The sequence below is a fragment of the Microcaecilia unicolor genome, chromosome 2 (genome assembly GCF_901765095.1).
Source record: "Microcaecilia unicolor chromosome 2, aMicUni1.1, whole genome shotgun sequence".
Lineage (NCBI taxonomy): Eukaryota > Metazoa > Chordata > Amphibia > Gymnophiona > Siphonopidae > Microcaecilia > Microcaecilia unicolor.
In genome coordinates this window covers 355645151-355661177 of record NC_044032.1, presented here as the reverse complement: position 1 = coordinate 355661177, position 16027 = coordinate 355645151, and the positions used below count along the sequence as shown (strand labels likewise).

Genomic DNA, 16027 nt, shown 5'->3' with positions numbered 1-16027 from the left:
GTGGTTTCAGCTTTTCACCTGAACCAGCCCATTTTTCTTCCTTCCTTTTGTAAGGAGGAGTTTCCGGACTGCTTTGGGCAATTGCATCTTTTGGATGTCCGCAGGTCTCTGTGGCAGTATCTGCAGATTTCAAATGAGTTTAGGAATTCTGATCGTTTATTTGTTCTGTTGGCAGGTCCCCGACAGGGGTTTCCAGCGTCTAAGGCCACTATAGCCCGCTGGCTTATGGAACTCATTTTTCCTGCTTATCTGCTTTTAGGGCGGTCGCCGCCTCAAGCGTTTAAAGTGCACTTTACGAGGGCAATGTCCTTTTCGTGGGCTGAAACGGGTGTCTTTTCTCTTCAAGAGATCTGTCGTCCGGCTAGCTGGGCTTCTCAGCTCTCTTTTGTGCGGCATTACAGGCTGGATGTGGCAGCGCGGCAGGATGTGTGTTTTGGAGCGCAAGTGCTTGCTCGTGGAGTTGCCTGTTCCCACCCTACTTAGGGAGTGCCTTGGTACATCCCATCAGTTAATGGATTCATCTGCTGTTGATGACAAGGGAAAATTAGGTTCTTACCTTTATAATTTTCTTTCCTTTAGTCACAGCAGATGAATCCATGATCCCTCCCTGTCTGACTTTAGTTTTTGTACAGATGTTGCATACAGACATTGTACCTCATCAGGAGTACTTGAAAGCTATTAGTGCTAAATAGTAGTAGTAGTAGTAGTTACTACGTGCTGTTTTTATTGCAGGAGGTTGATAACGTCCCTACTTTGTTTGGTTATTGCTCCGGTTCAGGGGCGTTTGTTCTCTGTGAGTAAAGTTTGTTGTTTTGCCTTTCTTATTCACTCTGCTTTGGAAATTTTATATACTGAAGGCAGAGGTGGGCTGGGTGTCCAGGAACACCATGTGCTTTCAGTGTTCTCTATCTCCACCTGCTGGTAGGTGGATACAACCCATCAGTTAATGGATTCATCTGCTGTGACTAAAGGAAAGAAAATTATCAAGTTAAGAACCTAATTTTCCCATCTGCTACAAGGGCGGGCGTCTCCAGTGGCCCTGAAGGCGCGTTCTACTCGGGCACAGGCGGCTTCTTGGGCGGAGGCGGAGGCCTTATCTCTGAAAGAGATTTGTCTGGCGGCTACCTGGGTGTCCCGTCATACTTTTGCGAAGCATTACAGGCTAGATGTGTCTGCGCGGGAGTATGCAAGTTTTGGGGTGGGAGTGTTGGCGCGGGGAGCGTCTGCTTCCCACCCTACTTAAGAAATGCTTTGGTGCATCCCACTAGTTCCTGGATTCATCTGCAGCAAGAGACAAGGAAGGTAAAATTATGTCTTACCTGATAATTTTCTTTCCTTTAACGCAGCAGACGAATCCAGGATCCCTCCCTAGTTCAGCCGACGTTTTTTTTTTTTCATTTTCCGCGCAGTGTGGCTATTTTTCCTTCTGCATTCTCTTTTGTAGAGTTCATACAGATATGGGAACACGGAAAGGATTCTGATTTCTGGATCAAGTTGCAGTTATTTCGAAGTTCTTATTTGGTTCTCTGTTTTTCATAGTGAGGATGGTTTCTGGTTGTTATTGGCTTCATATTTTTGGCCTTGGCAAATGCTTACGACTGACATACTGAGTAAGTAGCTGGCCGTCTGGCATCACTGCCTTTAGTTTGTTTATCTCTATCTCCACCTGCTGGTAGGCGGACTTAACCCACTAGTTCCTGGGTTCATCTGCTTCGTTAAAGGAAAGAAAATTATCAGGTAAGACATAATTTTACCATAAGAAACCTGCTACAAATATAACATTAAGCTATTGTAGTCTCAAGAGCAGCAAACTCTAAGAAATATTGAAAGTCCTTAAAACCCAACGTATGGGATATATTTTAAGACTCTGTATAAAGTAAATATGATGTAGAATGGTTTGCCAGAATAATGAATTGATGATCAAACTATAGAGGCCAGAATATAAAGACGTGGAGAATTAAGAATTGATAGACTGCTGAATTATTGGTTTGGTAACTTGATATGCTATATAGTTTCTGGCCAGATGACGGGTAATCCATGAGACAATTATAAACCATATACAATGCTTGTGTTTTTTATTTTTTCTCTCGTTATATCTATTTCTCGCTTTTATCTTAACGATGGAATCTGACATGCCATATTGTTGATTTGTCTTGGGGGGAACACGGGGAGGTGTTTGATGTGACGGTTCCCATAGGGGGGGAACATTAACCGTAAGGGATAAAGGTAGGGGGAGAGGAGGGAGGGTGGGGGGGGGGGGCGGAAGCTTATTGGATTTACATTTTCATGGTTTGGCTGGGAAAGGCTTGGGTGTGAGGTGCTGGGAAGAGGATCAATGAAGGATGAAGATAATTTCGAGTACTGTTGACGAGGTACTGGCTGCCGGGGGGGGGGGGGGGTTACCCTGCCTGGGACGTCTCTTTAGGCACTTATACCTGTGTTTTGTTCACATAGGTATTCTTTCAGTTTGTTCTCAATGGTGAAAATAGTTACATGGAATGTAGGAGGGATTAACTCACCAATAAAGAGGTCAAAAATTTTGCAGCATTTACATGGACACAAGATTGATATTGCTTTGCTGCTGGAGACACAACCAGCTGAAGCATGCCAAGCTAAAAACCTGGTGGGTGGGAGAATGTGTTTCGGTTGCAGCCCAGGGGAAGAAAGGGGCATAGCAGTATTAATTAGGAAGGGCGTAGCAGAGGCTGTGCAGCCCATTTCGATAGACTTGGGTAGATACCAAATGGTGGAGGTGGTAGTGAATCGTCAGAAGCTCATTCTATTTAACCTGTATGCTCCGAACCAATATGATAACAAATTCTACCAAGTGGTGATTAATCTCTAATTCAACATCAACATAGTTCCTTGGTGGTAGGAGGAGACTTCAACACGGTTTGGGACTCTCTTCTTGATAAATCTGTGGCTGGACATGCCACCCCGTATTATTCTAACAAAGGCCTACTCCGCATGAGTCAACTTATTAGATTTAGTGGCTGCGTGGCAGATGTTGCATCCGCTTGATAGGGACTACACTCATCTCTCTCGAGCACATTCCACTCAGGCCTGAATAGACTACTTATTAGTTGTGTGCCAGCTGTTTGAATCTGTTGTTTGGACGGAGATAGAATTTTACACTATCTTGGACCATGCATGGGTATGGGTGGACTGGGTGGTAGGGCCAATGAACCTTAGCAGCAGAAGATGGGTATTTCCGCTAGATTTGCATAATAACCTTGCACTTAGAGAAAAATTTTTAAACTGTTTGAAATCATATGAGCTTTGCAACACAGCATATGTTGCAGACCCCCTATTATACTGGGAAACCACAAAGGCTGTTCTACGGGGTGAAATTATAAGTTACTCTCATTTTCTTAAAGCTGCACGTGACAGAGAGATTTTGCGACTGAGCTCACAGGTCTGCAGAGCTCGGAAACTTTATAGAATGACCCATTTAGAGGTACATAAACAACAGTTGTTAGATCTCCAAGTGACGCTCAATGAGTGTCTGCATAGGTGAGTCCTCAAATCACAAACTTATTACAAGTATAAGCTATACAGGCATGGCAACAAGGTGGGCCCGCTTATTAGCCAGAATGATTCATCCTAATGGGAGTGCCCATAGAATTATAACGCTTAAGGATGATAGGGGAGTAGACTAGTTCATTCACATAAGGCCATCTGTGGTATCTTTTATAGTTATTACAAACACCTCTATGCTTCACCTCCCAATAAAGGGCTCCGGGGCATTTATATCTTGGTAACGTGCCTCTTCCTACGCTCAGTCAGGCTGATAAAGACTTCTTGAATACCCCAATACAGGAGGAGGAGGAGGTAGAGCTAGCGATAACTCGTAGCCCCTAGTCAAGGCTCCATTTTACTTCCCTGGGATATAATAATATATGGTAAAGATCATAAATTCCCCTACTTACAAAACTATTTGCATTAGTTCACTAACAATGTTAAGTCGGCTTCACATTATACTTATCTTGAACTACTGCATTACGATGTTCAACTCTTAATTAAATATCCTAGTCCAAAACTTTGCTCCCCCTCGTGAATATAAAAAAATCCTCTATGATGGAGTGAAAAAATTCCAGATGCTAAATTCTGCTCAGGCTACCTCTTAGTGGTTGAAAATCTTGTCAAAAACAGTCCACTCAGGAACCTTCCATTGTGCACAAACGTTGCCATTAACTATGAATATCCAGCCAATAAAAACAATCCTCAATGTCCAGTGTTCCAGACTGATCCTTCAAATGTTATTCAAGTTATTCAAAGTTCTTCACTTAAAGCTATCAGACAAATAAAATCTTGTCTCCTTTGGCATAATCCCTTTAAAGATAAACTGTCATATTTAAACTCATGGCTTGGTCTCTACATGGGCCATGTTTCGTGACAGTCGTCTTCAGGAGACCAAAGACTAAAAACATCTACCCTGTGTTATCCCCTGTTCCTACCCCTCCTGTCACTTTCTGGTTCTGGGCCATCATTGTCCTGTTTTGTATCCTGATTTATTGTAAGCCACATTGCGCCTGCTCATGTGGGTAAATGTGGGGTAGAAATGTACTAAAATAAATAACTAATTAAATGCATGAACTTCTCCTTATAAAAATGATTCAGACTTACAATTTTAAATGCTTACCGACTATCAGATCTGAACAGGAAATTCGAGTATCTCTGCTGATGGTGTTCTGTTACTGAAATATGCAAGCGCTATAGGGGAACCTCTCAATTTAATACCAGGATACCGTATTTTTCGGACTATAAGACTCACTTTTTTCCCCCCAAATTTGGGAGGAAAATGGGGGGGTGCATCTTATAGTCCGAAGGTAGCGATTTCCCTCCCTCCCGCCCTCCCCCCGAGTTCGGGATCGCCCTCCCCCCGGCCCTGTCACCACTTCTCCCTACTCACGTCACGCGATCTTCCCTGGTGGTCTAGTGACGTCGGGGCAGGAAAGAGCCCCCTCTTTCCTGCCCAGCGCGCTGCTCTCCGTCCTCCTGTATGCAGCCTGACGGTCTCGGCGAGATTCAAAATGGCCGCCGAGACGTCAATTCTCGGCGGCCATTTTGAATCTCGCCGAGACCGTCAGGCAGCATACAGAAGGACCGAGAGCAGCGCGCTGGGCAGGAAAGAGGGGGCTCTTTCCTGCCCCGACGTCACTAGACCACCAGGGAAGATCGCGTGACGTGAGTAGGGAGAAATGGTGACAGGGCCGAGGGGAGGGCGATCCCGAACTCGGACAAGACGCACCGGAGCACCTAGGTTTTAGAGGAGGGAAAAAGGAAAAATTTTTTTTTCCTATTTCCCTCCTCTAAAACCTAGGTGCGTCTTATGGTCCGGTGCGTCTTATAGTCCGAAAAATACGGTACCTTCCTCCAAAGGCAGGATTTAAAGTCATTCCAACAACAGCAAACTCCAGTCTACTTCCTTATTGAGCCCATTGGGTTCTACTGTATCCCACAAGTTTTTGTTCTTTTAAAAAATAATTTCTTCTTGACGTCTCCACCTCTTATCTGTCTCAATTTGCGTACGAACTACAAAATGTAGTTCTTTAACATGGTGACCCTTTTGAACCCAGTGCTCCCCTAGAGGAGTATCCATCCACTGTAACCAAATATTTCTCAAATGTTGAGCTATATGCATTTTAACCTTCCTAATTGTTTCTCTAATCTACCATAAGTTACATAGGCATTCGGTAGCCTAAATGCCTTGTTGAGAGTCACAATCCATGGTGGATTTCAAGAAGAAATATTTAAGCTTTGATATCCAGATCTTTATCAGTTACTAATGCATGGCAACAAACACAACGACCACACATTCTTTGTCTTTCTTGATAATTTCAAGGTAAGAAGTTTGTCTTCTGTCCAAAACAAATTCCCCTAAATTGGGGCCCCTAGTGAATGCAAATTGTGGGATTTGTTCAGTGATAAGAAGGGCCAATAGTTTAAGATTGCTTTCTGGACTACATGTGCTTGAACATGTAATAGGATAATACAGAAGTTACTCTTGAAGCAATCAACATCTTTGGGGTTTTTTTTACTCCTTTTAATGCTTGCCCTTGTTATCGTTATATGAAGGTTTACCATATATTATATCCCAGAGAAGTAAAATGAGAATGTATCAAGCACCAATATAAGTTTATACTATATGTTGCAAATAAAAAGAGAGTTGTTTGTTAGTAGTAGTAAGACACGTTTTTTGAACATTTTAATCAACAATTAATATTAGGCTACGAATATGTATGATGAGATCTGTTTGCACTGCTTCCAATATATGCAAATAGATCTCTTGAATATTCATTGTGGAAACTCTGAAAACCTGACCTGGTGAGAGCTGAGGTTGGACACCTCTGGTCTACACTTTTAATTTGAAAGAACAATTGTCAAATACTCGAGTACTTGAGAATAAGAAATGATTGATTTGCATAAGTCTTCACACCCCTTGACTCTTTATTTTGTGGAAGCCCCTTTTACATAACAGCAGCTATGAGGATAAGTGTCAACTTTGCACAGCAGGATGGCGATGTTGCCCTTTTGGGTCAACTAAAGGATCATCTGTTGATTTCAGTCTTGAAATCTTGGCTTGCCACAAATTTTCTGTTGGATTCTGGAATGGGTTGTGACTGGGCAATTTAATTGTTAACTTTTGTTTTTTGCTTAGGATCATTGTGTTGCTGAAATGTGAATATTCTCCCAAGTTTGGCAGCCTGGAAAAGGTTTTCCTTTAGGATTTACCTGTACTCTACTTCATTCTCTTGATCTTCGCAAACCCCTGTCCCCTTTTCTGCAAAATGTCCCGACTACATACTGTCCAACGTGTACTTACTGCTCTAAAAACCGGAAGTACCGCCAGGTTACTGCAGCAGCCCAGCAGTTGTTCCTATCCCCACTGCGTGCCATTTCTGGCGTTACAAATTTTTTTTTATTTTTACAGCGCCGGTGTTAATTGGTCATTGTCACGTGCTGCCCTTACCATCACCTCAATGCGTGGCGGTAAGCACTGCTCCCCAGAAATGGCCATGTGGCAAGTGCTTCACTTGCTACACGGCCATTTCTTTAAAAAAAACCCCAACCTTTTACCCACTGCGGTAAAAGGGGGCCTCAGAGCTCATCAAAAACATTTTGCTGCAGCTTAGTAATAGGACCCCAAAATGCATGTGAAACACATTTTTTTTAGCGTGGCTGTGGGGTAGATAATGAGTGGATTAACATGCATTTAAGTGTATTTTAATGCAATCTGTAGTAATGGTTTCAGCACAAGTTAATACCCATGCTGAAACTATTTGAGCATTTGTGCACAATAACGTGCACGCATGTTAATGCTGGCGGTAGTTTTGAGCTTTGGCCCTATAGTATGGTTGGGTCTTGTTATGGCAGTTCTTGGAACAGTTACTTAAAAAATTTATTTTCTTACATACCACCTGCAAAGCCCGCAAGCTATCGAAGCAGTGTTTGAGGTACCAAGGCATTTTTTTCTCTTCCTGGGGGGCTCGTAATCTGAGGTTGTACCTGAGGCAATAGAAGGTTAAGTGACTTGTCCGAGACGACAAGGAGCTGCAGTGCGATTTTGAACTGATCTTCCCTGGTTCACATTCCACTGCTCTAACCATTAGGCTGCTACTCCACTCCAAGTTTGGTTTTGCTGTAATGAATGGTGCAGTTCAGTTTCTTATTTTTAATCACTTTTAGAATATTTCTTAAATTGTTCTTTTACATTGAAATATAGAATGTTATATAGATCAGTATAACAAACTCCCACTCGCATTCAGAATGATATTTTTTAAACAGCAGAATGGGAGAAATATACAGTAGTATAGCTGAAATATACAGGAATATAGCAGAAAAAGACTTGAATTGTGTTAATTGGTTAAGGGTTTTTACCAAAACCAAATTGTTAACTTATTTACTTATTTTAGGGTTACAACTGGTGCCATGATCGGAATGTGGTTACCATTTTCAGTGCACCCAATTATTGTTACCGTTGTGGGAATCAAGCTGCTATTATGGAATTGGATGATACTCTAAAATATTCCTTGTAAGTAACTCTGATTTATTTGCATTTTGAGTCGAATGTAAGTTGTTGGGCTCCATGATAAAAAGATGAGTGTCAGATACAGTAAAATTAGTGATGTTGCTTTACTTAAAATAGCTGTGGCATTATATTTAACTTCCTTGGATGTTGAAAACTTTAAGAACTCCTACTTAAGTGGTATGATTTTGTGTGTTATGCTGTTAAATTTCTACAAGGTGTGGCTCGATTTTTTTTTTTTTTAATTGTCTGAATGTATTGGTACAAAACACTGCAAAACCAGTCAGAGCAGACTCGGGGACATGTGGAGAATTTGGGAGCACAGCTGGTATCATCACAGATTTGTGGCAGTGCCTTCGCCAAGTGAACTTTTTTGATGATTTACTTGCTGTCGCAAGGTACAAAAATTAATTGGGCCTAACCTTGCCAGGCTTCTTTCCAGCCCATACGGCAGTTGTCCTTTGATTGCACAGAGGCTCCTTTCTGCCTGCACAGCAGCTGGAGTCAATACTACTACTTAACATTTCTAGAGCGCTACTAGGGTTACGCAGCGCTGTACAATCCAACAAATAGGCCAGTGGTTTCCATACTGTGGGTTAGGACCCCAAATGGGCCATAGAAATAAGGCTGCTCCCCCCCCCCCCCCGGTCCTCCACTGTGGCCTGTGTCCAGTTAGCAGGTGGGCCTCCAAGTTAGTGAGTGTTCACAGGCACTGTCCCTTCCTTCTATTTGAGCTTCTTGTTAAGACTGTAAACCCATGTAGAGTACTAGGGTCTTTGAGCACACACTGACACACAGGGCCCTGTGCCAAATGCTAGAACTTGCTGCCTGACTGCTGCTGTTATACTTTCATGCTTATGTATGGAAAAGGAGGGAGTTATGGGGTTTATTTTGGTTACATCATTACTTGGGGTCGTGTGAATTTTTTTAAAATTAAAAATGGGATCATATTGCATAAATATTTAAGAAGTACTACAGTAGTGCTTCTGATGGTGACTCAGTTTAAGTGCTAAGGAGGGACTTGGTTGCAGGATGCACATGCACACACTACCAGTCACTGAAAAACTGACCACACTCCTCAGTGCTTAACATTGGGAGTAATTCTGGGTGCCTCGAATTTTCATCTTTGTGTTTTCTTGCTGACTAAAACTAGGTAGCACCTTATAGAAATATTTCAATTAGTATATAGATTGGGAAAAGCATCCAAAAAAGTCCTTTAGAAAGATTTATCAGATGTTTTCCGAGAACAGCAAGCTTTTTATTCTCACAATTGGGTAACGCGAACCCTTGTTGCCCGGTCCAGAGCTTGTAACAAGCTAAAAAAACAGAGCTTTGTTGCGCACGAGTTCCTTCCCACCTGCTGAGAGAGCACGGTTACCACAGCTATTTTTCTACCGCAGTGAGGTGTCTCTTCATTCCTGGTTTGGAAAGAGCTTTTTTGTGCCTCTCGGCACATCTTTTCACTTTTTTCGGTATACCCATGCTCGGTTGTCCGTTTTTTTTCTCCCCATAGCTTCTTAGATTTCTTTTTATCGCGTTTTCCTTTATTTTCCATGTCTTTATGCCGCGTTTAGGCCTTGACCGGACAGGTTTTTCCCTTGCCTTTTCTGGTGCCTTGCCCCTTTTTCAAGCACCATCGCGTTGTTTGATTTGGTTGCGGAAGTTTTCCCGTCCATGTCCACTAAATTTCCCTATGACTTCAAGTGCTGTATCCAGGGCAATCGGACCATCTCTGACAAAGACATCCATTCCTGGTGTCTTCAGTGTTTAGGGCCCAACCATAGCCCTGCTAAATGTGTTTTCTGTCTTTGGATGAAGAAGAGGAACCAGGTGTCCAGAGAGACTCAATGCGAGAAACAATTTTGGAGCCAAGTCCGAATAGGGGCTGCACCTGCATCAGGAGTATTGGTCCGCATAGCTTCTATGATGCCAATGGACACTGGATCTCCACCTGTCTTGACACAGACTACTGGGCTGGGCCCCCGGGACCGTCCAATGTCGGACTGATCCTGAAGCAACGTGAGGATTTGCCATCCTTTTGGCACTGAGAAGTCTCGACGCCAAGCTTCAGGCAGAGGCAAAGAAGCATCAGCTTAGGCCGTGCTCGACACACAGTGCCAGAAGCTGCAGGACATCGAGGGATTCAACTCCCAAGAAGTGTCGGCGCCGGGAGGACCACTCCCTCTCTATTCAGGAGGTGCTGATGCATCCAGTCCCCTGGTAGCCAGGACCCACCACCTGTCTTGGCCCCATCAGTTCTGCAGCCTGTCTCGGAGCCAGCACCCCAACCTTTCCCAGTGACTGCTCTTGATGAGCATATCCGGGCCTTACTTCCTGAGCTTTTGGATGGCCTCTTGCAATGGTGTGCATCAGGGGTGCTTGCGCCTACCTGCCTCCCATTGTGGCCCCGCTTGGCCCTTAGTCTGTGGTCCGCTGTCACGTGTGGCTACAGTGTTGACTGCCACTCAAGTTGGCACACCCTCTACGTTGGTGAAGGAAGCTTCGCTGGAGTCAAGGCGGGAGCCGACTCGATGCCCCTCTCAAGGACATGGCTTCTGTAAGTCGAGGCAGGCTCAGACTCGGCCCTCCCACAAGGAGTTGCTATCCAACACTGATGAGGAATGCTCATGGGAGTCAGAGGAGGATCCAGGGTACTTTTTGGAGGATGAGTCCTATGGCATTCCCTCTGAACCCTCCGGAGAGCCTTTCATTTCCCTCTTTTGGAGAGGAAATACTGTGGAATTTTGTTTGGAGGTGGAAGACAAGTCCAGAGCTAAGATTCTTGAGGTCCTGGACTATGTCTCCTCCTAGGTAGGGTTACCATATGGCTCCAGAAAAAGGAGGACGGATTGAGCCAGCTGGGTTTTACTTCCATTGCTTTCCATTGAAAGCAATGGAAGTAAAACCCTGCTGGCTCAATTACTTCCATTGAAAGCAATGGAAGTAAAACCCGGCTGGCTCAATCCATCCTCCTTTTTCTGGAGCCATATGGTAACCCTACTCCTAGGGAAGCTGTGACTATCCCTCTCCACGAGGTACTCCAGGAAGTCCTTGTTAGGAATTGAGTCCCTTCTTTTGGTCCCTGTCCTGCCAAAGAAGATTGACATGATTTACCAGATCCACAGCACACCTGGATTTGATAAGCCCCAGTTTTCTTATTTCATGGTGGTGCAGTCTGCGCTCAAAAAGAGCCAGGAGTTCTAGAGACTATGCCTCGGCACCATCCTCAGGCAAAGAAGCTATGACCTTGGACTCTTTTGAGTCCATGATGTTTCAGGCCTTAATGCTCTTGTCCCATTTCCAATCTTACCAGCTCTTTACGAGCATGTACTTGTGGGACTTGGTGTGCAAGTTGCTAGACTTGGCTGACTATCTCCTACTGGAGTAGGCTGAGTCAGTGCACCAGTTGGCCAAGCAGTGGAAGGGATGTTGAAAGTTCTTGGCCAGGGATGCCAGGAACTTGGCATCCAGGATATCGGCCCAGAGTATAGCAATGCACAGACTCTCATAGCTGCATGTTTCTGACTTGGAACCATTGGTTTAGCACAAGTTGGTGGATCGCCATGTCAGGGGGATAGCCTTTTTGGAGAGAAGGTTGAGGAGGTTGCTTTCCAAATCAAGAAATACACTGATGCCATCTCTTCTCTCTCCCGCCGGATGTCTTGTGCATTTGCCTCTCATCTATAAGGTCTTTAGGCAAGTCAAGGAGGGGTGCCTACTACTCCCAGAGACATAGTTACACCACCGGATCCACATTACACCCCAGCATGCTTGTTCTTGTCAACATCATTTGGCTAAGGCCCCTACTGCTACTCAAAGCAAGGACTGGCTTTTGACTGGTTCCAGCAGAGCATAGCCGCTGTAAAAGTGTCTGTCCCAGATGCCTTGCTAGTCAGGAGAAGTCTCAAGTTTTTCCACGAAGGGTGGCCCCTTATAACCTACCGTAGGGTTCTCCAAATAGCTCAGATATGTCCTAAATTAGCATCTTAAAACCTCCAAATTGCCCATGGAGAGCTCATTACTTCAGCTGTCAGCATGAGTAGGTACTTGCAGAGCAATTCTCAGCCCTTCTGAAGGCCCATACAGTCGAGTCTGTTCCACCAGGGGAGGAAAGGCAGGGATTCTATTCCAGGTATTTCCTTGTACAAAAGAAGACAGGGTGGATGCATCCCATCATAGACCTAAGGGCCCTGAACAAATTCCTGGTCAAAGGAAAGTTCAGGCTGGGTTCCCTGGGCACCCTTCTACCCATGATTCAGGAAAACGATTGGCAATGCTATCTGGACTTATAGGTTGCATATACTCAAATACCGATACTTCCAGCCCACCAGAAGTATCTACGATTTCGGCTAGGAACACATCACTACCAGTACCGTGTGTTGCCTTTTGGCCTCATGTCAGCTCCCAGGGTATTTACCAAATGTCTAGCTGTTGTCGCAGTGTTGCTACGCAGACTGGGACTCCATGTACTCCCTTATCTCGACGATTGGCTGATGAACAGCACGTCTGAGGACAGTACTTGGAAGTCCACGCAGAGGACTATTCGAGTGCTAGAGCTACTAGGGTTTGTTTTAAACTACCCCAAGTCTCATCTTCACCATACTCAGCAACTGGAATTCATTGGAGTCCTGCTCAATACACAGAAGGTTTGAGCTTTTCTCCCAGGGCCGAGAGCAGTCTAGTCTTCTGGCTTCTCAGGTTTGAGCCTCGCAGCAGGTCACAGCAGATGTTTAGGTTGTTGGGCCCCACAGTATACGAGGGTTGCTGGACATGGGTGGATGGAGGGCAGGGGAGAGGAGGGTTGCTGGACATGGATGGAGGAGAAGGAAAGGAGAAAGAAGAAATACTGGACATGGATGGAGGGGAGGGAAGAGTGAGGAAGGAGATAAGATGAGGGAAAAGGAAGAGAGGAGAAAAACTGCACATGGATGAGGAAAATAAGCAGAAGCTGGACCGAACAAGAAGCTAAGTGTTTTATGAACTTTTTTGAATTTGTTTAAGAACAGTTATGAAGCAATAATTTTTCCTAAAATTAGAAAGCATGACAAGTGCTCCATTTGGTTGAATTAAAGAATGAAAATATTGGGGTGGTTTTTTGCCTATGATGAGGTACGAATCCCCTTATGATCAGCGATTGGTCAACGGGAGTATGTGTTGCTAGTGAAATCAGATTTTGATCCTGCAGCACCTTGAGGCTTTTCCCCCCCAATTTTCAATACCAGCGTGGTGGTGTATATAATATATGGCCACTTTGGTTAGGGTTTCTTTGCTTTTCTTCCATACATAAGCAGTGGGAAGTACTTAATGTTGATGACTACTTTTAAAATGAACAGGAGGTGGTAAAACCATACACAATAAAACCTTAAAACAAAATATCACCAAACAAATAAAGTCATCATCAAATGAAATAGTTCTTCATAGATACAAAATTATAATAGGCTGCTGCTACCTAAATGCATCAACAGCGGACCATTGATCTGACCCAGTATGTTCTTATAAGATCTAGAGCTTTTCATTGCATCCTGTTTCAGTAATTCTTACCAGATGAAATAGAGCATGAAAGGATTGGTTAAGATTCTGAAATTAGTGAAGTTGGCTTTTTTGGAGAGAGGAGGGAGACCCGTAGATAATTGGCAATAGAATGCAGTATGCTGGAAGATGGGATAATCCAGTGTATTATGTTATTTGCTATAAATTGACATTGATTATAAAATGCAGATGATACATTATGTGTATCTAATGTGTGCAAACCAGAAGCGGACTTGCCGCAGTTCATTTATCTTCCTTGGTGAATGGGAGTTGTGTACAAGAAACTTTCTTTAAAATGTTATCAAGGTGGTTCAGTGTTTTATCACATTTTATGGAAGGAATTGAATTAGTGATACATTTGCAACTTGTAGTTTCATGGGGAAGTCTCTCAAGTTATTTTTATAAAACTTAAACTAAACTTTTGTTTACTTTCCACAGTCTCCAATTTGACCCTGCACCTCGTCGAGGAGAGCCACATGTAACCAGGCGTACCCCAGACTATTTCCTATAAACCAATTCTGAAGCCTGCCTTCATCTGTGGAAGTATACTTGGCATTTACAAACAAAGCAACAAGTTAATATTTTTTTTCCAGTAAATTGGGAATTTGTCTTGGCATAAAAACCCCATCATGGACCAAAATGTGCCATACTGATGATGAGCGTTTAGCACAATTTGAGACTGAGGTTCATTACAACACTATATATATGCTATACCAATCGATCCAGCAGTTTGCCTGCTGTATTTGTAGTAGTTTGTTTTCTGCTGGATTGCTCAGATGGGAAAGGTAATGCCACACGTTCATCTCCTTTTGTGCATATTTGTAAATTTTAGTTGTAGTGTTCAACTAGCATGAGAATTATAGAATTTGGAGTTATTTTTATGAAAAATGCTCAAGCTAACTTCATAACTTTTCAGCGTTTCTTTTCCTTTAACTGATGTGTAATGAGTAAATTAACTGGAGAAAGGAAATGACAAACTTTGGGAGTATGCCATAACATTTAAGAGATCTCCCTTCATTTATGCTAAATTACTGTTCTCTGTTAGTCTACTTTTTTTTCTGTATATTTGTCATGAAAATGCTTGCATCTTATTTGGTGTAATTGAATAAATAAACTTTCAGTTGTAAACATATTTTCTTTCTAGAAAACTTGATCTTCATGAACTTTTTTGTGTATCATTGGTACTGAAGAAGATAAGCTGTGCTAATCTGTCAATTATGTAATATAAAGTAGGGCTACATATAAAACCTATGACTACAATTTAATGTAAAATGCAAGATGGTTTAAAGTGCAACAGAAAATGAAAGGAACTACAAAATTGTAAAGAATAGAGAAAAGTAGAAAGATAGTGTACATTCCTTAGCATATGCAGCAGATGAATCCAGGAACTGGTGGGTTGTGCAGTGATACCAGATGGTCAGCTCCTCCTTCACTTCAATATCTGTAGCAGGTGGTATACAGTGTCTCTGCAGCTTCTGGATTCGTTTCTTGGGTTTAGGGCCTTTTGGCCAGTTGAGCTTAGGGGGGGTGTTTGGGCTCTATGCCAACTTTAGGAGCATACCTGGTGGCCTGGGTCCCTGCCTCACCCCTGGTCCCTTTCCTCCTAGAGTTTGTACTTCCTTCCAGAGTTTGTACTGTAGCCTTCCTCACAAAAAAAAAAAAAAAAAAAAAAACCTCTAGTCCACAACAGATCTCTGTTTGCTGCTATCAGCTGTTAAAAAAAAAAAAAAAAAAACAGGACACAGGCTCTGCAGCTGCCCTTGGGGGCAGTGTCTCTGTAGTCACTGTGTGTGTGTAGTCTGCTGAGCCGGTTTGGTGGCAGGCTTGCCTGGGAGGTCCTGCTGTCGGCGGAAAATCTGGCTGCGCATCTCCGGTGAGTGTATTTTTTTCTGCCATTGGGGGCGTACGGTATTGGCGGCAGAGGCCACCATAGGAGGCTCATGTTCTGAGCAAGCGTTGGCAGCAGCAGGGACGTGTGTTGCTGGGTGCACTAGGGATTTCTTTCAAACAGGATCCCTGCTCGGAGGTGTCTGGTGCATGCGCCATTTTCTTTTGGTGCCTCCTGATGCGGCTCCTGCTTTCCAGCTGTTGGCTTTGTTGGCGGCTTCGCCTCTGCTAGGGGGCCACTTCAGGCTTTGTACTGACCTCTCCTGATTCGGGGAATTGTTTTGTGCACAGATGTCTTCCTCCTTTTTCTCCACGTCCACTGGTTGAAGTGGCTTTTGCACCCTCAGCATTTGCCTGTAACCTGCCCCTTTTGACGGTTTCTTTGGGTACAGTAATGGCTTTGCTACCCTCTGCGGTAGATCCAGTGTTCCAGGAGAGGTGACTGGTTGCCGTGTTGGAGGTGGGGTCATTGTGACCCCTCTCTGGTTTCCCCTTGATAGCTTTGGGTTTGGGGGAGTTCTTGCGCCCATCTCTGGTGGATGGGTTTTAGACAGCAAGGTTTTCCAGAAGGAATCTGATGGT

At 43.7% G+C, this 16027-nt stretch overlaps 1 protein-coding gene across 1 annotated transcript in view; it reads left to right on the top strand.

Annotated features, from left to right (window-relative positions):
• PPP2CB (protein phosphatase 2 catalytic subunit beta) overlaps positions 1-14690 on the top strand; it is a 58638-nt gene extending 43948 nt beyond the window's left edge. The window contains exons 6-7 of the mRNA XM_030194494.1: positions 7917-8035; positions 13997-14690. Coding sequence (XP_030050354.1) covers positions 7917-8035; positions 13997-14069 — 192 coding nt within the window. The 3' untranslated portion in view covers positions 14070-14690. The remainder of the gene's footprint in view (positions 1-7916; positions 8036-13996) is intronic.
• Positions 14691-16027: the final 1337 nt, after the last annotated feature.